Source organism: Tachypleus tridentatus, chromosome 13 (assembly GCF_004210375.1).
Source record: "Tachypleus tridentatus isolate NWPU-2018 chromosome 13, ASM421037v1, whole genome shotgun sequence".
NCBI lineage: Eukaryota > Metazoa > Arthropoda > Merostomata > Xiphosura > Limulidae > Tachypleus > Tachypleus tridentatus.
In genome coordinates this window covers 167,961,813-167,984,924 of record NC_134837.1, presented here as the reverse complement: position 1 = coordinate 167,984,924, position 23,112 = coordinate 167,961,813, and the positions used below count along the sequence as shown (strand labels likewise).

Sequence of the window (23,112 nt, the reverse complement as noted above, 5' to 3'; positions counted from 1 at the left end):
AGGGAAGGCAGCTAGTCATAACCACCAACCGCCATCTTTTGGGCTACTCTTTTACCAACGAATAGTGGGATTGACTGTCACATTATAACGTCCCCACGGCTTGAAGAGCGAGCATGTTTGGTGCGACGGGGATTCGAACCCGCAACCCTCAGATTACGAGTCGAGTGCCTTAATCACCTGTCCATGCCAGGCCAAATGCAAGTCTGGCATTACTAATGTTAAACCAGGGAACAAGTGTTTATTATTAGGTAAAAATATAAAATTTCATGATTTGATTACTGACTGGAATAAGAAAAAGGCTATCAATAAAACACAACGCAATCAAACTTTTATCATCAATTAATGAAATAAACGAAACCTTTTTTCGTATGTGGTCAGACTAAATGGACATCAACTGATAAATGTTTTTCAATATTGGACGAATTAAGACATATTGGAAACAATGAAACAAGTAATACCTGCAATAGATAAGCTAATTTTTTCATCACTAAATGAATTGCAAATCCTGTTAGGTTTTTACATTTGTTTGATAGTCAGGGCACATATATTTGTTTCTAATACTAACAACACCCGTGTTAGAACCTATCAAATTAACTAAATATTAACTACTCTGGATCATCAAATATAGAAAATACTTGCAAATGACTCGAAGCACAACATGGAGTTTTGTAGCACTGAATACACCAGTTTAAAACTCGTGCCTTAACAAACATTGCAAGTCAAAGAAGGCAATAAGCACCATGAAAGCTGAAGTGCCGCTTTTAAAATCATTACCCAACTATGAGCTTCATTCAGAAGAAACTGTACAAGCAAACTATGTGAACTTGTCAAAGCCAACACACCAGTCTTCATCACTACTATATATAAATCATATATTGGTTTCTTATGTATTTTTTGACAAACATATAAAAAGCAATATAATCTTATATTCTGTAAGAAATAACATATAAGAAAACTGAAGCAGTTTTGTACTACTATCAAAATACTGAGTAGAAACTTTCGACATTTTTAGATTCGAGAAGTAATCGAGCTTTTACAACTACACTACAACTTATTCTGTTTCATAGTGCCATTTTGGTCTTTTTCGAGAAAATGCACACAGTTACCAGTGCAGACTTTATTTGCCTACTTTATTTACACATGATAAAGTCGGACGTAAAATTATGAAGACATTTTACAAAATAGGTTAAAAGTATTCAAAATACAACAGAATAGTTTTGCATGTAGAAATGACGAGAAAAAAATAACAAGAAGTTACCTAATTTCTTATTATTTTCAATGAAAGGCAACAGTTCAAAGACACTACGAGAAAGCAAAGAGTGGTGATTATGGCACTTTCACTTGTTTTTTAAATAAATTTCTTTACATTAAAAGATATATTCCATTTAGAACAATACTTTACTTCTCTGTGTGAAAACTTAAATCGCATGAAAAAGGAAAATAGGACACTAACGAATTTTTTATTGTTTAAAAATAATTGCAATAAACAAAATATTTCTATGATGTTTTAAAGATATTCTATGTTCATTATTGCATAAGTAAGCGAGGAGAATTATATGACTCACCGATAAGAAAAGGTAGATAGATAAAAACAACAACAATAAACAGATATAGTTATAACGCGTGAGCATGGGTAATTGAAAAGTAAGTTACATCTTGTAGGTAATGGATATTTGAAATTCATTATTTTGCTAGAAATTATCTTAAAATAATAAAGTTAAGAAATATTCTTAGTTGCGGCTATGACTTTTTTCACCGTCTGGAGAGAACAGATTGTTTGGCCTGAATATGTAAGTTATCGTGTAGTATTTCCACGTTCTTTTCAGTATTTCCCATATCTTCAATGTTTTCTAATGCTGTAAATAAAATAAAATAATGAAAAATATTAAAGTCCTTCAGTTTTATAATACAGATTAAACTCGATAAAAGTGAAGGATTGTGATTAAACAACCATGCTGGAGTAACTTACAATTCGTTGTTAAATAATAGTATCTTCCGATCATAGTGAATTATATGCTTTGAGCGAAGCTAAAAATCAACGTGGCATAACTATAGCTAATTATGTATACTTTTCTTACGTTCCTGCTTATAAATATTAGAATGCATTGTCTCAATAGTTGAGTTTGTTTATCTGCAGTTAATCACAAGGATACACAATGGTATGTATGCTCTGTCCACTATGGAGAATTGAACCAAGAAACCCGCAAACTTACCGCAGCTCCATCAGGAAACAACTTGAGTCGTAAACACAGTTGGTAACGTTTGATATACTACACCATTTTTTACGGTTTTCTTTTTTTCGAAAAATGGTATATATGTTAGTAAAAAATGCAACAACTATTGTGCTTTTCTGCTTAAGTGCATTTCTTTGTAAGAAACAACATAAATGCTAAAATTTTTCAGATATCTACAAAACAAACAGGTACAATTTTGTAACTTTAAAGTCTAAGAAGGTTTACTGTGCTCATATAACATCAGATAATATTACTCATGTTCTAATAAAACACCTTATAACTGAATCCGAAGGCAAAACCAAATTATGAAATAGCAAAAATAAAAGTATCGGTTGAGTAAATGCTACTAAATATATAATTCAAAGTATGTAGAAACATCCTACACTTCTTTTAATAGACGTTGGTCTATATGACCGACCACGTGACCCCTTTGCATTCGTTTAGTCTTTGTAGGTTTAATACTTCTAACTTTCAATATACTTTGTATATCTTCACAAATTGTAGCAGTATTTCATTTAATATTATAAGTCTTTACCATGCAAAAAATTATATTTTTAGTGAAGTATTTTTAATAACATAAAATAAGATTTGACCATAAATATATTGAGTATTTGTTTTGAATAGTTCATGTGCAAAGTAATTTCAAGTTAGAATTAAAACTACTTTTTCTCATCTTAAAAATTTCAAACTTTCTTTGTGCAATCCCAAAGACCTACTAAATACAGTTCAAATGTTTTTTTCCAGTATAACTTGACATTTTATGTTATTTTTTCTGATTACTTCTAAACAGGAATGATAAATGTGATTGATCTCTTAACCACAAAAAATCGTAATAAACCTAAATTACCTTTTTTTCCATAATGACTTCATATCGTGATATAAAATCACGCACTTTCGTTTATCCTAATTACCTCTAAGATCGTAACAGTATACATCTATTAATAATTAAATTTTATTGGTTTATTGCCTTTTGAACCGTGACTAGCTACTTTCCTCGGGCTTATAAGTTGTAAACGACTGGGCGAAAATATAGCTCATGTTACGCTATTGAATTACATCACCCACAAATTAGCATTACAAATACAAGCATCTCGCGTGCATGACTCGTAAAACATTTTTATTTTATTATTATTAATTTTACTTAACTAACTTGAAATATCCTTATTTCTACATTTTATTTGTTTTTTTTTATAATTATACATAAACAATAAACATGAAAAACAATAAATAATATTCATTCTTTTACAATTTTCTTTTTTCTCACTCTTTGTCGAGAACAGTTAGCCTTCATTTTTATACTACACATAGTATTGCAATTAATAATTTTTATTTAAGTAAATAGTGTCTAAAACAATATAGACTAATAACATGCAAAAATATAAAAATTTCCTTACCTGTTGAAAGTTTTCTTGCTTTCTCACTCCGTGACAACAGTCGTTACAAATTCATCCAAGATAGCTGTTAACTTTCTTATGAGAAAACTGTTCGTACTCTGAATGAAACTGTCATTTAATGATTCAGAACATACAGTTATACAACACGTTATTTGATAGACAAAACCTCGAGCTTCTGTTGGTTATATATGATATACAACGAAACATAAGTGTAAACTATTAACAAATTATGAAAGAGAGGATGTGATAGATGGGTGTAAAAGGAGGGGTCTGATTTTCTATTCGATAGCTTTGTAACAAAATGAACAATTGAAAACTATAATAAATGTGGTTTATCTGAGCCATGAAAATTTTATAGAGAGTAACTTAGGTTTACTTTCGTATTTTTAAGAGGTAGTGGATAAAATAGAGATGATAATATGCTAACAGAAAATGTGTCACGTGTGTCATACTGAGGGAAATTGAAGATTTTTTTTTAAATATTGCCTTCTAAAATTAAAATCTTAAAACTTATATACTCTTAAAATATGGATTATTAGCTAAGAATGTATGCTATTCTAATTGGAATAACATAAACAAAAAGTAGTTTAATAAAATTTTGAATATAAAACACTCAAAATTTGTGTCATGCGCAGTAAAAAAATGCCGGGGTGGATTGGGATATACTAGTTCTATTTCTTTACTCAGTAAGTTTTATAAGAGATTGTACAGTATAGTATACATACGCGAAGGTGATTGAAAAATATTATTATATTTGAATGAGTTTGTTCGTTTCGATATTTGTGAAAAGCTACACAAAGGATTATCTGAGCTAACTTAAATCTTTAAGTTTCACTTACTAGACTAGAGGAAAGGTAGCTTGTTAACGGCACCAACTATCAATATTTAGAGTACTCTGATCTAATAGTGAGATTTGACCAACACTTGTAATGCACCAACGATCCAATAGTTCGAAGAACGCAATTTTGCGATAGTGGGACGCGAACCGTAAATTTTCAGATACGCAATCTAGCACATATTTTCTCACCCTTGATCAACGATAAATATCATCACACTTCTTGTTTTCGTGTAATACTATCTACACCTATCGGGATATTCATGATTTAGTGCAAGAGAGGAGATTAATCTGTCATGTGTTATAATATTTATAACAAGTATTTGATATTGCTTTTTCTGATCTAATATAAGTTGAACGATAAAGAACAGTACTTAAATGGGTCATATGTGTTAATTTTTCACACTTTCTTACGCTAGGACTTCTGCATGTTGTTCGTAATATTTACATTGTTTAGAAATAAGGCTGTTATTTGTTATGATTTTTGGCACATTGGAACAATTTGAAGTTTATAAGTGAAAATAAAGTTTTTACTCAAAAATAATTTATAATTAGAAATGTTACCGCTTTGTGTTTGCTTATAGATAAGATATTTATTAGCTGATCACTGTTTCTTTGCTTGTTCAACTGAACCACACCTTACGCACATAATGGAATAAATTAACAGATCAATAGGTCCAGTAGGGCATGTTTAATACTTCCCAATTTTGACTTATTTGTCTGTTGAATTTCACGCATAGCTAGTAGCTAGCCATTTATAATTTAAAAGTGGTTGACTAGAGGGAAGGCAGCTGGTCAGCACTATCCATCGCCAATTCTTAGGCTATTCTAATCAAATATTGGGATTAACCGTACCGTTATAACGCCCCCTGTCTGAAAGGCGATCGTATTTGGTGATGAGATTCGAACTTGAATTAACAAATTTTGAGTATAAACTCATTCATAATTTTAAACTGCAGACAATGGGTATGCATGAAGTGCATACACTGATAGCAAGAATGGATGTGACTCAAATATTGCTCCTACAGATGTAAGTATAAAATACATTTAGCAGAATAATGGCTTAAACTTAAAACTCTTGAACTCTCAATCTGATATACTAATAAAACGATCACGCTTAAGCAATTATTTGTTATATTATATATTTAAAAACATCAGTTTAATCTAATACAAAATAAACTTTATGTCTACTATTATGGTACAAAACATCAAATGCAAAAAGATTCAACATTCTAATGTCCTCTTTGGTCGAACTTATTTTTATTGTTGTTTCATAATGGTCAACCTAATCTTTATTTTGGATTACTTCATACGCTAATGTTCATTTATCTTCAATATAATATCTTCGGCCTATGCTAATAAGTTTCCCTCATGACTAATACCTTATTAAAAGATAAGTTTAAACTGAATGTATCACGTAGTTCGAATCATAATGTAGTTATTATGTACGTTACTTTAAGTTTCTCTGAAATGTAATTGTAAAAGTTCACTTCTTATACTACTCATTTACAGATTAGATTAGAATATTTTAAATATTTTAATACAATTTATTTGTTTGAAGTTAAACACAAACTTACACTAAGAGTTATCTGTTATTTGCCAAAGAAAGATGTAACATAACCATGTATTTTAGTTAGTAATTAATCCATGACCAATTTACAACTTCAACCACTACGGGAAAAGAAATAAACATTGTCATTTTACTGACTAATAGTTCAAGTTTGAAGTCCCAATGAGGAAGGTATTATCTACTTTATTTGCTTAGTTTTCTGTAAAGAATATTAACTTTATACCTATCTTTTTGGATTACAATCATATTTCTAAATATAAAAATACTACTAGTTGATTAGCATCTACTAGTATTGTGGTTTTCTTAAATATACTGTACCAATAAATTGGTACTAAAATTAAAAATAATTCAAATAAAATAATCCGTAATTCGTCAGTTTATTAATACATACTTCCTTCTAGCCTAGTGGCTTTAGTAGGCCCTGTTTTCGTTTCATTCTTTTTATTTCCTCTAGGAAAAAGCTTGGAAAATAATGGTGGGAGTTTTTTCTGTTCTGGAGGCTGATTCTCGTCATTCTTTCTACTTTTGGTATTGGCTGGGCTGGATAGAGGAGTTTTCCTGTTCCCTTGTCCTGCATTTCGAGGAATACCACTCCCCCAAGAGTTCCTTCTTTTTCTCTGTGTAGCTGAATATGTATCCTCCTGGTTTTCAGTAAGATCTATAAGGCTATTAAAATACTAGACTTTTAACTTAAATATGCATAAAAATGTACGTTATAATACGATAATTACAATTATAGATAACGGAATATGCTTGTATATTTAAACAGGTTATTAGTATTCAAAAAAAGATGTTTTGCCCTCTGAGTCTCTAACAGTGTAAACTTTTAACATTTTTATTTTTTCTTATACGTTTATAGGTACGAACGCTACTCCCAACCGTTACCTTTTCCCACTGTTCCATTTTGATGGAGTTACAGCTTGTTGGAGTCTGTGTGGTGGTTTTCTTTCGCCATTGGAAGAGCCAGGTTTCTCAGTTTCTTCCTTCTCAAATTGATAAATATGTTCAATTAAATAATCAACACTACAACATAATGAATTGTTTGAAGACTGTTAAGGTAGCAAACAAAAACGATTGATTTCGAAAATTTACAACAGTGAAATACATTTTCACAACTTACTGTGTTTTTTCTCGAATATTTATCAATCAATATATATTCAACAATACAGAGTAGTACAAATGACAAACCTTTTATACTGAAAAACCAACGACAGAATTTTACTGGAAGAGTCACAATTGAATCTATAGAAAGAAAGGAATTTTATATGTGTTCTAACAAACAAGTATGATTTTTTTACTTTAATTAATAGATAAAATCAAATTGGCTTAACTTCACGTTTTTACGTATTTTTTGTGCTAGATTACTCGCCATAGGATTCTATTTACTTTCTATTCTCAGATTTCTTTTACTCGCATGAGATTAGCCTTTCGCAAAAAATGACTGATCCACACAATTAGAAAATAAATAAAAAATGACAACTATGTTACCTTCTAGAATGAATGTTTTTTAAGTGCGATAACAAATATATTAAACACAACTATGAAAATGAATATTTCTGTAGCCATGAAAATTAAGCTAATGCACACGTGATATTTTCATTAATTAGACAAAACGTAACAAGTATCCGCTGATGTGGTAATTTTTGTAGGTTATTCATCTTTGAAATGGTAACAATTCACACAAAAAAAATATTTATATATAAAATAGTAACTTTTGGTAAACATACCCAGTTCGACAAAAGTATGTAAATAGATGAAAGCTTTACACACCTCCTTGCTAATACTGACTAACGACTTCCACAACCCCGAGTTTCCAAAAGTCGTAGCAGAAGGCACTGTTGAGGCAGATCGGGAATTCTGTCGGTCCTCTTCGTGTGTCGGAGATTGAACCAAACCTCTATAAAGAAGAATGATATAATAAGTACAACGAACTAATGTATACTGAAATTCACTGATCACTATATTCCAAAAGAAAAAACACAAGAGTTACCACAAACAAACTTATTTCATAGCCATGCAATAATCATCCAATAAAAGTGTATCTCAGAACGGCTGGTATGGGTGTTAACACTTTTATTGATAAGCAGAGAACAACGTTTCAACCTCCCTAACGTTGTTCTCTGCTTATCATTAAAAGTGTTAATACCCATACCAGCCGTTCTGATATACATTTTTATTTCTAGTGGGTTTCTCGTCATCAAGAATTACATCCAATAGATGATTGCTACTAAGATCTGTAATGTCTGATGTTAAAACATATTAAAGTAAACCTGGTGATGTTTTACCAGGTAAAACATAATATATATATAATTATATATTATGTAATATATATGTATATATTAAGAAATATGCAGTTGATTTTAAGACAGAAAATTTGCAATAAATATCCAAAGGCAATCTCTTTTAAAACATCTAGTTGATTAACTCTTTGTTTTGGTCAACGTGACAGTAAAACTCTAACAAACTCACTGTTCCATATCAGCTATCTTCTTCATGAGACGTTCATTCTCCTTACAAACTAACTCATGGTCACGTATCAACAACTCTCGCATTTGATGAAGCTGAGCATTTTCTGCCCTGTAGGAGAGAGTTATTTTACTATCAATTGTGGGTAATATCTTGGTCGCTAATATTTGTGACCCATTACTAGCCATAATGTGTATACAAGTAGAGTTTTATCTTTTATAGTGAATAGAAAATTTTATGTGCATTTCATTTTCAATATCTTCATAGAATATATTTTTTTACTACTTCTTTCTAACTTTGCAGTAACACACACTCTTATGTAACTTTTGAAGATTCAAGGCCTATCATGGAATGTTCGAAATATATTTGCGAAGGTAATGTTACTAATAATTTTTCTATCTACTTGTCCATCTATGTTATCAATATCTTCTATATGATTGATCACGGAAATAAAACAAAATATTTCGGTTAACATTATTGTCCACACGGTTTAATAATAGATATAATTGGTCAGCATGCATAAAAAAAATGTTATATTTTTTGGTCATGGCGTCTGGCATCTTATAATGTGCGAGATAAAGTCGTTGAGTGTTGCTCAAAAGTGAGTTTTGTTTAAGTCCAGATTTGTGGAGAAGCATGTTAAACTAAGGACTAGCTTATTCAACTTTTTCAGTAATTATATTAGTCCAGTTTATAAAGTATGCAAAACGACAGCAAACTACCAGGAATAATCTTGAATGCTAATGAAACAATATATCGATATATTTAATTTTAGAGCATATGCCATTGTTTTCTATTTGTATTATATACATTTTATGTATTGCGGGTGTGTATACTATGTTACACGTATTTTTAACATTTATATAGTGCATCATACAACTCCTAGTACGTACATTTTGAATGTAAGATCGTTAATTTTAATACCAGTTTTGTTTGAACATGAGGTTTATAAATGTCAAAATCTTCAGCAATTAAACGAGATCATAACACTGTTATTGACTCACTGATTTTGAAAAAAAGCTAGTGCTAAATTTGTCAGCATTGAAAGTCACATGAAAAAACTATCGGTCAGTAAAAGAACCATATAAATAATATATTAATCAGTGAAATAGTTGTATGAAGAACCTACCAGTTAAGGAAATATTTATGTATTAAATCTGTCAACCAGTGAAAAAGCCATATGAGTAACCTGTTAGTCAGTGAAAGAGTCATGTAATGAAACTGTCAAACAGTGGGAGTCATGTAAGGAATTTACTAGTCAGTGAAAGTCATTAAATTCTGAGCAAAATAAGCTACCGATACTCATTATAAAAAAACAACACTCCAATAATGACTACAGCTAATTCAACAATACTGTTTTTATCACATTATATATAATTATTATAATGTATTGTTTCATAAATCAAGTACCCTGGCTGTGAGGAATCTGCTCATCAATGAAAAATCATATGAGAAATCTGCCAGTCAATGAAAGAGACATAAGAGGAAGATAAAAAGGATCCAGAGTGAAGTGGTATTTGTTTAGTTATTTTTTTAGATATTTGAAGTTTAACAACAAGACAAATATACGTAGTATTATCACATTCCGAATACAATTTATTTCAAATAAACAAAGTTATCATTATTTTAAAGTTCTATTCAGAATGTTCGTATTACTAACTCTAAAGCCTTTGAATGAAGGATACATCATTGCCGTTCTCACATATGCCTATTCGTTTTTGATGAAACATTGTAATCAAAGTTAGCTAAACTAAAACGTGGATTTACCTGAGATTTTCATTTTCTTGCATGTAATTGGCAACCATGGTAGTTAGATCTTTTTCTAATTCTTTTTGATTTCCTATGGAACCATCTGAGAAGCAAATAATAAAACGTGGAAAAATTATTTTATTTTTAAAGAAATACAGAAAAAAGCAGTGCAGAAATATTTTAAATTCTACCTTAAAACTGAAACCTGGAAATAATATAGAAATATTGTTATATTGTGTTGTTTACATTGTATATTATAAAGTCGCATCTACTATTGATTTATTTTATCATTCTAGGATATAAAAGGTACTGATTTATGTGCCTTATTTGTATATTTCCTTTTACTTACAATAACGTTCGTAAAATAAACATACAAAAAGAATTAAAAACACAGAAACTTATGCCACTTTTTGACCGACTCACCATCTGATTCTAAAACCAAGAAAAAGTTCTCTTGTTATCATAACATCAAGTATCCTGCGTCAGAAAGGAAATTTTAAAATAGCGGAAAAGTATGCTGCGTATTTTACTTTAACTTGTCAGAAACGTCTTATGAAAGATTAATATTACAAGTGAAAATAAACTACCTTTTTATCTATTAAAATCTAGTTTACATCTAGAAAAAAATGGAATTACAAGATTTGGCCTCATAACAAGAAAGGTAAACCTTACTAAAAGAAGAAGGAATCTTAAATCAACCACAGCACAATAACTATCTTGAAAACAAAAATACGTATCACAACTACAGATTAATGAATCAGCTCTACGTCTAAAAGAGTTAGGCTACGTACAGATGAGTCGATTTCAAATTGACAAAACTGTTTTAAAACCAGAACGAATTGATGTACCATTTACAACAATATACTTCAAATATATCAAGATGAGTTGGCTTAAAAACTGAATCAACTGAATACAGTTGTATTCACCTAACGATGTTAAGTAAACCTAGGGAAACGTAGATTTTAAGACTAAAATACTTTTTTGTATACATCTCTTGTTTTATCTATTTTAAGTTAAATCAACTGAAGTTTTAACACTGAAAAACATCTTAGAAATCAAAACTTACCTTCAATAGTGATTTCTCTTCCTCCTTGGTTCATAATTACATTAATCCCATTCACCAAATTTGTCTGTAAAACATTTACAAACTGAATATTATTGTTACATTATTTAGAATAATAACATTATTTAAGCTTATTGGTTAAGTTTATAAATTAAATTTATATATTTAATTTTTTTTCATAATATAGGAATCGATATCGAAAGACGCCTGACAACTAAATAAGTTTAGTTGGTGACTGTTTTATTGTTTTTGTTCTATAATATTTACGTTACATTAGTAATTAAAAACACTAAATGCAGGCATTACTTAGTCAAAGTAGTCTGAGATTTTATAATTAAGTTTCTATAATTTGCATTTATTCACATTTGATACTTAATCCTAATTGCTAAGATTGTCTGAGTGTATTGTACTTAACAACGAGGATATTAGCACATTTGTATTTTTCATAACAAAATGTATTGTATCATCTGTGGCAAAGTTATTTGCAATATCAGGGATTAATCACAATAGTTCTACTACTCCGTTTCGAAAAAATACATATTCCAATTATTTTTAGTAAATAATTATTAAAGTCCATAGTTGAATAAAAAGGAACATAGACATATCTAAAACCTTCTTCTCCATTATCCTTTAAGGGGATTCGGTTTGTCTAACAAAAATATTTCAAATTAATCTATAAATACTGACCATAACTTGATTACTATAAACGAAACAAAATTTAGCACCATAAATAATTTTACTCCTGCAAATTTTCAGCTTAAGATAAAAGCCTTAAATCTGTGTGCATTTTAGAATATATTACTATATATATATATATTACTATCACTAATCTTTACAAACCCTCTTAGTTTTAGTTTTCAAGTATTTTCTGCCATGAGTACGTACATGTCCCCCTCTAGAACATTACCATGAGTACATGTATTATCCCTCATAGAGCACTGCCATTGGAATGTACATTACCCCGTTCAGAAATCTGTCGAATCTCTCTCGATGTTTGGGTAAGAAACGTTCATACCCTGGAGGGTCAGGTTCTCTGTGACCTCTTCCTCCTCCCCGTACTTATGTTCTTGACGAATTGGTATTTATAATTGTAGAACTGAATATTATTTTGATCCTTTTCAGGGCAATGTCCATGTATTGTGGCTCATATATAGTGATTATTTTATTCTATCAGCAGAATGTCAAGTTTGTTGGTAGCATTTTTTTTATTGTTTAATACATATATATATATGTATATATATTTTTATTATTATTATTATTTTATTGTTATTTAAAATTTATATATATATTTTTTCTTTTTTTATTTATTTTTATATTTAAAATATAAGTTAACTGGGGAGAGATATTTAGGACTAGCTTCATCATGTACGAGGTACCTATCTAGTTCGCATAGTAATTCGTTTTTCATTCAATTCTTATTAAAGTACATTATTGTATTATGTAGTAGTCTATCTGGTATGGTTGGTATGTTCGAGTATTTGTGAATGAACTGAGATGATGTAGTTCTTGGAACTCTGTATACAGTTGTGAGGAGTGTGTTTTGGATTGTTTGTAGTTTGGTTTTAATTATTTTATTGCTTACAGTTATCCATGCTGGAGCTGCATAATTTATTACAGGTCTAATATATGTTTTATAGATTTTTAGTATGTTATCTGTATATGCTCCACTGTTTTTACCAGTTAGACTTCTAGCATAGTTAGTTCTTCGCCAGACTTTATTTTTAATTTCGTTCACATGATTGATCCAAGTTAGTTTTGAATCATAAGTCAGACCTAAATATTTTGCCGATGGGGCAGTCTGAAGTAGTGTGCCATTCATATATAATTCTGGCTGTTGTTGTTTTGTGTTTTGTCAATTTCGTAAAGACTACGAGTTGTGTTTTTGCTGTGTTTATTTTTATTCTATATTTTTGACAGTATTCACTTGTTCTATTTAGTTGCGGTTGTATGTTAGTGGCTGCTATCGTAAGTGTTGCGGCACTTTTCCAGACTGCCACATCATCTGCGAACTGTGAAGAGAATCCATGATTAGGATTCTTCAGCGGCATATTGTTTACATACATGATGAAGAGTATAGGGCTAACCACCCCTCCCTGAGGGACACCAGCTTCAGGAGTAAAGTATTCAGAAAAAGTACCCTCAACATTTACTCTACACTTTCTATTTTCCAAAAAGTTAGATAACCAGCGATTAATTCCTCGCGGTAGTTCTATTTCATTCATACGGAACCTTAGACCATCGTGCCATACAGTGTCGAATGCTTTCTCGATATCAAGGAAGCAAGCGACAGTACATTCTTTTTTACTGAAGCTATCTATTATGATTTCGGTTAATCTGATTAGGTGGTCTGTCGTTTGTCTAAATTTCCTGAATCCAATTTGTTCTTTTGGTAATTTTGATGTTATCTCCAAGAATGTGGAGAGTCTATTACTGATTATTCTTTCAAAAATCTTGCCTACACAGCTGGTCAGGCTGATTGGTCGGTAGCTATTAGGTTTATTTACTGGCTTTCCTTCCTTATGGAACATTAATATATTTGCAAGCTTCCAAGAAACTGGGATGTATCCTGAGGATAGAGATAAGTTAAAAAGTGAATTTAGGTGGTCAAACAATTTCGGAGTGCCATTTTTTAGAAGGATAGCTTGTATTTCATCTTCACCTGGTGCTTTTTTTTTTATTGCTTCGAGTAGTTCTTGAAGGGATATTTCATTTGTTAGTAACGTGCTTGCATAATCTGCGCCAAACATTCTCGCCCCGTTCAGAACAGTATCTTGTTTGTTTCTTTTAAATTTCGCGCAACGCTACTCGAGGAGTATCTGCGCTAGCCGTCCCTAATTTTGCAGTGTAAAACTAGAGGGAAGGCAGCTAATCATCACCACCCACCGTCGACTCTTGGGCTACTCTTTTACCAACTAATAGTGGGATTGACGTAACATTATAACGCCACTTCGGCTAAAGGGCGAGCATGTTTGGTGCGACCGAGATTCGAACCCGCGACTCTCGGATTACGAGTCGAACGCCTTAACACGCTTGGCCATGCCGGGCCCCAGAACAGTCTCATGGAAGTCATCATGAAGAAAGAGCTCAAACTCCCCTTTAAACGTTTCATTTAAGTAATGTACATGTAATATTAAAACGTGTCTCATTGTTTCTCGTTCTGCATCTAAAAGTAAACGTTGTACTCTGACAGTTGATGACCTATAAACGTGGCATTGCAAGATTACAGATACGTTGTATATCGACTTTATTTGTTGTACTGATCTACAGCTACAAGCTCTTATAATCATATATTTAATACTAACTAATTAGCAACAGTTTCACTGAATACAAAATTACCTGTTGTCTTAAGTAAGTGTTTTCCATTCTTAAAAGTTTCACTTCTCTTTTCAGACTCATGATCAATTGCTCCCTGGGATCCTGATAGACAAAGTATTGGTCATAAGAGAATGTGTTAATTATGAGTCATGTAATTTGATTATCAGTTGTTCTTAAACTCAGAAAACGTTTGAACTTGGTCCAGTCTAATATAAAATATTCATTTATATCAAGGTAAAAAGTTAGAGCTATCATAAGCCGTTTAATTTTAACAAAACGTTAAATAAAATTTGTCTTAAAGTATTAATTCGCGACAAAAAGTCTTTATAAGCTCGTTATATGTGTAGAACAGAATATTTTGTTTGAAAACTTGAATATCCGAGTATCCACTTTTATGTAGTGTAATACAAGTTATGAGTTTGTAAAAAAACAAAAGGTTAACATGTTTTATATATAACTACTGCATAATATTAACTGGATTTTAAAACATATCAATGCTTTTCTATTATTTTTTTCTATTACATATCTCACTACAACAGTTTTTTTACCATTCTCACAATGGGTTTAGTTTTGATTCGCTTAGCTCGGGAAGCATATCGAAGAGTGCTGATGGTTTCCGGTGCATTAGTTCTACTTGGAGAAACACAAGCGATCTAAAGAACACAAATAGCTGTATTAGGTTGTTATCAAAAATAAGCATTAAGAGTAAAAGACTAAAGTTACAAACTGATACTGAAAGGAATAAATTATAAATCCAACAGGTTGATTAATGTTTCATTCATATCAGATTAGTCTAAGAAAAAATGACAGTAAAATGCTTTATAGATTGAAAGAAGAAGAAAACATACCATAAGTGCCATTCCTCCACCGCCAAGACTTTCAGCCAAAAGTTTGGTTAAACAGCTGTCTCTGTACGGTATGTGTCCACTTCTTTTTCTCGGATCAGCCAAAGCCGATATACAATTCCCTGAAAGAAATAAGCACTGTAAAGTTAGAGAATATTGGCTGACATATAGAATAATCTTGACTTTAAGGCCCGACATGGCCTGGTGGTTAAGGCACTTGACTTGTAATCTGAGGGTCGCAGGTTCGAATCTCTGTTGCACCAAACATGCTATCCCTTTCAGCTATGGGGACATTATAAGTGACGTTGGTATCCCACTATTCGTTGGTAAAAGAGTAGCCCATGAGTTGGCGGTGGGTGATGATGACTAGCTGCCTTCCCTCTCTAGCCTTACATTGCTAAGTTAGGGACGGCTAACCTAGATAGTCCTCGTGTAGCTTTGCGTGAAATTCAAAACAAACCAAACCAATTGACTTTTAAAAACATTTTCAAGAGATGTAAGATTTTTCACTTTACTGACTGTTCTGTTATTATCCTAGGTCTTTTTTTATGAGCTAAAAACTAGTAACATTTTATTGTCCTCTAAATATTATCTAAACATCTTACCAAGAACTAACAGAGATTTGTTAATGTTGTTGGCTTCCACCAAAGTTTCTCCTTTACTGTTGGTTTTCTTCGTTTTTTCAGAACCTGCGAGGTCTACGAGAGACAGCTTGCCCTGTCTACGGATGAAGGTGTGTGGATCGTCAGGGTCTCGAGTCTCTGCTGTTAGTGTCAGCACTAGGAGAGTGTGACTCCGACTGGAATGTTCATTCATGTTATGGCTTCGCACTTGTCGGTTTTTCTTTCCTAAAGTAAACAAAATAACAGATTTTAAGGGTGTTAAGAACTAGATCCTGAAATAATTTCAGTATAAAGTTCAGTAAGTGCATCTAGTTGTTTTATATACAAAATTCATTAAATGTTCGTTTTGCTGTCGTTCAAAAGAAAAAAATGGGTAAGGAACAGTTAAGACAGTGATGTTTAAAAGCAAAATCATAACGACAGAAAACACCAATCAGAATAGCTTTAAAAAGCAAATAGTTTTAATAGCTTGTCCGAAAATATTCGTTCAAACAACTCTGTTTAGATTAGAGTCGAAAGAAGTCTACTGATTACGTATCTGTTAAACAAATAGTTTTAAAATACTTGACAAAATAAACTACTTTTACGAGAACTGTTTCAAATAACACGGTTGAAAATTTCTAAAAAAAAAATTGTTTTTGTGAAAATTCTAATATTCCAATAAAATGTGAAATAAAAGCTCATATTTTAAAAGTTATTAAATTTATTTAAGTTCACTGGAGTTCATTATAGGAAAAGCGTACGTTTAGTGTTCTGTAAATTAAAAGGTAATCGCAAAAACGTTTAGTTATATAAGACTTTCGCATATGTATCAAAACAGCTGTAACTCATTGATACAAATTTCAGAAATATTCAACACTTGTTGACAAGCTTAACACAACGAAACATAATCGATTACCTCAATAATAAAACTTTCTTTTAGGTTACCATTATGCAATCGAAAGTAAAATATAACATTTTAATCAGATAAATAATAATTAGAGCAAGTGTATGCACTGACTTCTTTGTTTTTCGCAATATTTCATTTTTATAAAAGCGTTGGGAGTGATTAATATGCTGGGTTATGTATTAAAACGTTCAAGTTTCGACCTGTAAACGTATTGAACACGCTTCATACTTTAGTCTGGGGACCTATTAGAAAAGTGGTAGTCAATCATGTTGCTTGGTTTAAAGAACAGTACAGAACCGTTTGGACAGTGGGTGTTGTCGACTTGCTCCCTGTTACACGTTATCTTAAGCAGTTAAAACCATCTGAATTCTTCTTTTATACACCCAGTTTCATAACTATGTAACCCAATCATATCTACACAGTTTTCTACACATAGGCAATAAAAGTAATCTAATAAGCACACAATAACATAAACTATAAAATATCTGTCGAACTTATCATGACTCAAAGAGGTAATTCAAAAGCTGTCATAAAATCACAGGAAAAAAAACATAAGAAGCTACTTGATTACGTGAAGCTTATTTTAAATAAGACTAGTCGAAAAGTTCGTCAAATATGACGGAAAACCACTAGAAACTTAAACCATTCCCTATTTAACTGACATTCCCTATTTAAAATTTCCTTTCCCGGGAATATGCTACACATTGCACCAGAATCTATTACGTGTAGTAGATATTGATGCCTATGGGTAAAAGATTAAGTTACAAAATAATTGTGTTCTTACATACACGCCTGTTCTTCTTGTAAAGAACAGTCGTCCACTTCCTACAGTTAAATGGTATCTTAAATCTATTTCAACAAAAGATTTTTGTTTTGGTAATGATTCCCAAACATAGAGCTGCACTAATACTTTACTTGTTTTTCACAGGCATTAATACGGTGCAAAAACACAAGTGTATTCGACTAAGAGAGTCTTCCCGGCATTTCTCTTCTGATAATCTCCAGCTGGCCAAGCATGGCCAGATGGATAAGGTACTCGACTCGTAATCTGAAGGTCGCGGGTTCGAATTCTCGTCTCATCAAATATACATACTAAGTACATTTGTGTTTCTAACTTAGATAAATATCTTACCTTCTTCTAAAACTCCCTGGAGGTCACCTTCATCTTCGCATTCCACAGCAAACAAGTTCTCTGCGTAAAAACCTTTGTCTTTAGACCATCTCACCGGCAGATGTTTTGGAGAAGGATTTAGCAGATCTAAGACCTGGAATTTTATTTAGTATCATTTGATTAATATTATGCCTGTTTTAATCCAGAATTAAAGTTTCAGAACTTGTAAATTAAGATAAGAGAGCTAAAAATAGACTGATTGAAAATTATTTCAACCATCCAAGTTCAGAGATGCTCTTCAACTTTTCAAATTAATTTTACTGAAAAAAAAAACTGAATAGCATTAGATCCTTAGATGCTATGGTAAACGGAAATCATTCTTCTCTTTGAAGTCATATTATAAATCGAAAGCGTGCAAGTGTAACAAATAGATGGTTAGATTTAACTTTGAGAATTAGAAATATCTGGTTAAAATTTACTTTTTTGAAATAAATTTACAAAGACACTAATACGTTGTTTGGTAATAGAAATATGTACACCCTGTGTTAAAGTTTCAACATAGGCCAGTCATCTGCACTATGATACCATTAGGAACGTTCTTCACTCGTGTTAACATTATTTTTATTTTTTTCTAAAGAGAATAATATATTATACAAAACTTAGACACGGTGGATTAAACTATTATTACCTGTGGACAGTTTCATCATTGTTAAAAATATCTACATGAATATCAGAAACTGATATAAAGTATAAACTTATACTACGAAACTAAAGAAATGGATAAGAACTGTATAACAACCAAATGTGTCAAGGTTTCTTGTTGGTAATAAAGAAGCATTTGCCAATTATATATAGATGTTCCATAAAATCTTTAAAACCAGAAACACAATGTTGCAGGTACAAGATATAAACACAATCAGGGACTATGACGCTTGGAAGAGCAGTCTGTTCCCGGTCCAGCAGGGACAAAGTTTGAATTGCTCGTAGCAACTCGTCATGTAGCCCTTAATGACAGCTGGTTTTATTAACTGTCATGATCATCATTCAAAGATACCTTCCAACACTCAATAATCGTGATGGTTCACAGTTTTACTCATGCGTGTCTACTCTCCAATCTGCTGGTGAAATAGTTGTGATAGGCAGAGGTTATTCACCAATAGTAGTTGCGTTTCCTCTTGACTGGTTATAATTGGTTTCGATCAGGTTTCGAGCTCTGGTCCTGGAAGACCAGTAGAGGTCCCCCAAAGTGTTCTTGCAATCAACAGGTATCATTCCTCCTCATCGTCCATGCTTCTTTTGCCCAAGATTAATTCTCTGGACCAATGTTTGATCTACTCGTCTGAGCCAACAAGATATTAACTGAGCCTGTGGCTGTAGGGTTATCAATGTTAGAAGCCTTTGTAGCATCAGAACACGATTTTGTTAGACCACTCATCTCTCTCGTGCAACTTATTTTTCTTGGTAGAGCAGTTTTGTTTTAGAAATATGCCAATTTTTAGCCAGCAGCCTTGCTTTAAACTTGTTGAAACTGCAAATAGATGAAGCAAGAGTCATTAGCAAACACATAAAACTCTGCAATAAGTCCTCGGGTTACAGCACCAAAATTTAACTTCTGTAGATATTTCGTGGCATTCTAAAGTGAAACTGGTTTCTGCTTTAGTATTAAACATGCTTGTTTTATAATGGGATGATAAGTCAGTAAAACTGTGAAGTCAATTTTAGTCTAGTTAAGCTACTTAGTTTTCTAGTAAGAAAATACACAGACTGGACACATGATTCAAAATGAGACATAATCTTTGTTATATATTTAAAGCTACGAAGCCTCAGTGTGCATAGATGTTGTGCAGTTGTCTTTCTCAGGATCAGCGAATCAGTCAGCAACGTTTGTTTTTCGAGATTTTTTACCTTTCACCCGACTCAATTTAGACTCCAAGTAAAACTGGTTTGAATAAAATACTGCATACTAAAAGGTAGATATCAGATTTATCAATAACGATGCTTGTTATGAAATGCTGGCCCTTCTCATGTAACGTCGTAAAAGATATAACATTTTTATCGGCCAGTTAAAGACATTAGCGTCATTTACCTGTTTTTCGCAATTTGTAAAGCTATAGTGATATCTTCTTGGATACAGTAGAAAAGAAAATATTAACTAGAAGGTAAACAACTAAAAAGTTTCCTGACTCTCTTGTTTCTTTGTAAACTGAATCGAATCAAGCGATATTTTTTTAATTCCTGTATTAATAAAAGAAGACAGAAAATCAATGCTATGCTTGGATACCACTTTTTCTTTTTTTTTTGCCAGAACTGGCAATCCTCCAATTCCTTACCTACCATATTCAAAGTAACTAAATTAAAATTATTATTTTGATTTCTTTAGTTGCTGAGCTTGTTAATTTTGCTCAGAACATGTAAAAGTTATATTTAATTCCAATACATTTAAAATAACTTATTATTAAATAAATTCAAATAGAAATAAGTTAAATATTTTATTAATACTTTTAAATTTACAGGAAATATAAATTTATTTTCAGATGAAGACTACTTTTTACTTTTGGATCTTCTCTTTAATTCGTCTCACGGAGGTAAATATGTATTTCTGGTTAATTAAGATTTTACGAAATCAATAAATAGCAAAAACATACTTTTGTTATGTTTAGTTATTATATAATTTATAACCTCTTCTTTAACTGTCTTTTGTAAATTTACACGTTACTTTACGTGTTCTAATAAGGTTTGTCTTGCCTTGGTGAAAATATATTCATGTAATATAAGATGCCACTATAGAGAAAAACCGTTTAATTCACTTTTTTCTACTGTTAATAGAGATTCATACTACCCAGGACACAATACACACACCAATATATCAACATAACGTCAATTTATATAAATGAATGTTACAAAATAAGTTTGTGCGGATAATGGTCCAAGCATCAGTTTTAACACTAGGTTTGAATATACCTTTTATTTTATCTTAATATATCCTAAAATATGTAGGCAAAAACCTGGATGACTGTCAGATAGAAGTTACAGATCTAAGTTCTAGAGAGTTAATGAATGAATAATTTGCAAAATACACTTTCTAAACATTCTCAGCGCTTTATTTTATCTTATTTATGTACCTTTTACACTTCTGTCTCTTTCTTGTGGAACCTATCAGGCCCACATCAGAAGGTCGAGGTTTGACGATTCAAAATTACATCCTTTAAATTAAGAAATGTTTCCGCTAAAGGAAGCTTTATGTACTTTTCTGCAACACATTTCAAGATACATGTGTTCTATATGTTCATGTATCTGTTTTAACTTGGTAAAAACAATATCTGAACAAAGAGAATTACACACTAGAGTAAATGCTACTGGGTTGTTTAACATCTTAATATTCTCATTATGTCTAAACATTTTAATGACACGTTGAACATATTTGTGACGTAAACTTTCACCATCTACCAGTATTATTAATTTGCGAATATAATAAATAACCAAATAAACACTATTAAACCCACGTGTTCGTTATAAATTTCTAGGTAGGAAGAATGGATAACAAAATCTTCTGATTTCCTCTGTTTGATTCCTTCGTACAGGTAAGAGAATGCAAGATTAATCACGCCAGGCTCGTGGCTTGCTCCTGCATCTTCTTTCTAAAATGTTTAAATAATTGCATTCATAGAGACGAAAACACAATGCGTTAAAAAGAATTATAACTGGTTTTCCAGCAAAAGTTGATCAGGTTGTGTTATTTTATAGTAATGTTAATGCAGCAATATAAATATATGTATACAGTCATGTGAAAAAGTTAAAACACGCTATGAAAGCCTGTGTATTTTTGTAACATTTTTGGATATATAGATATTTAATATCAATTTTAACAATATTGAGAGACTATAGGAATATAACTAAACAATTAAAACTGAAGAAAAGAATTTTCAAGATCATCTGTAAAATGTAATCGACAAAAATGTATATTCTAACTGAGAAAAAGTTAGGACACCCCCAAATTTATTCCCACTTAAAATGGCTCAACTTACACACAGGTGTATCACACCAGGTGCACTTGATTAGAAGATCGTTACTCAGCATTTTGAATGAGACTTGCCCTATTTAAACCTCAGACATTTAGTTTGGTGTGTTCCTGACTGTTGAAGTGAGAGTGAGCACCATGGAGAGAGCAAAAGAGCTGTCTGAGGCCTTCAGAAAGAAAATTGTAGCAGCTTATGAGTCTGGTAAGGGATTTAAAAAGATCCTAAAAGACCGCAAGATGCTAAAAGAAGTCACCAAACACCCTAACATGTCATCACAGGACCTACAGCAGGCTCTGGTTACTGTTGATGTAAAAGTGCATACCTCTACAATCAGAAAGAGACTGCCCAAGTTTAACTTGCATGGGAGGTGTACAAGGAGGAAACCTTTGCTCTCTAAGAAAAACATCAAGGCCAGGCTGTAGTTTTCCAGAGAGAATGTAGACAAACAGGACTTCTAAAATAATGTTTTTGAACAGATGAGTCCAAAATTAAATTATTTGGACACCAGAACAGAGGACATATTTGGCGTAAACCAAATACAGCATTCTAGGAAAAGAACATCATACCAACTGTGAAGCATGGAGGTGGAAGTGTCATGGTTTGAGGCTGCTTTGCTGCAACAGGACCTAGAGAGCTCACAATCATAGAATCCAACATGAATTCTACTGTGTATCAGAGGGTGGTTGAGGATCATGTGAGACCATGTGTACGAAAATTAAAGCTGAAGCAGAACTGGACCCCGCAACACGACAATGACCTAAAACATACCAGTAAATCCACTGAAAACTAAGAAATGGAAAGTTCTGGGATGGCCGAGTCAAAGCCCAGATCTACTCCCATTGAGATGCTGTGGGGTGACTTGAAACGGGCTGTACATGCAAGAAACCCCTCAAACATCTCACAGCTGAAAGAATTCTGCATTGATGAGTGGGGCAAACTTTCTTCAGACCGATGTCAGAGCCTGGTAGATGGCTACAAGAAGCGTCTCACTGCAGTTAT

General features: G+C 32.0%; 1 protein-coding gene and 1 long non-coding RNA gene across 4 annotated transcripts in view; one reads left to right on the top strand and one right to left on the bottom strand.

Annotated features, from left to right (window-relative positions):
• Positions 1-1,651: 1,651 nt before the first annotated feature.
• Positions 1,652-7,032, top strand: LOC143237604 (uncharacterized). Of its 2 annotated transcripts, none has more exons than XR_013020159.1 (4): positions 1,652-1,790; positions 2,138-2,251; positions 6,488-6,684; positions 6,893-7,032. It is a non-coding gene; the product is annotated as an uncharacterized LOC143237604 (long non-coding RNA). The 2 variants fall into 2 exon arrangements; XR_013020158.1 differs by having other exon boundaries at positions 2,138-2,255.
• The window catches only part of LOC143237602 (kinesin-like protein KIF12), a 41,580-nt gene continuing 20,201 nt past the window's right edge, over positions 1,734-23,112 (bottom strand). Inside the window, exons 6-19 of one of the 2 annotated variants that reach the window (XR_013020157.1) lie at positions 21,598-21,732; positions 18,116-18,248; positions 16,077-16,319; positions 15,475-15,593; positions 15,175-15,279; positions 14,648-14,728; positions 11,315-11,378; positions 10,267-10,351; positions 8,503-8,610; positions 7,804-7,930; positions 6,919-7,016; positions 6,425-6,699; positions 3,629-3,736; positions 1,736-1,856 (exon numbers count right to left, since the gene is read on the bottom strand). Coding sequence is in view for 1 of the 2 variants with exons in the window: in XM_076477041.1 (XP_076333156.1) it covers positions 1,753-1,856; positions 6,425-6,699; positions 6,919-7,016; positions 7,804-7,930; positions 8,503-8,610; positions 10,267-10,351; positions 11,315-11,378; positions 14,648-14,728; positions 15,175-15,279; positions 15,475-15,593; positions 16,077-16,319; positions 18,116-18,248; positions 21,598-21,732 (1,677 nt within the window). In the remaining variant the exon portion in view is untranslated. Of the gene's footprint in view, positions 1,857-3,628; positions 3,737-6,424; positions 6,700-6,918; positions 7,017-7,803; positions 7,931-8,502; positions 8,611-10,266; positions 10,352-11,314; positions 11,379-14,647; positions 14,729-15,174; positions 15,280-15,474; positions 15,594-16,076; positions 16,320-18,115; positions 18,249-21,597; positions 21,733-23,112 lie in introns of both variants that reach the window. The other variant, XM_076477041.1, reaches the window with a different exon arrangement.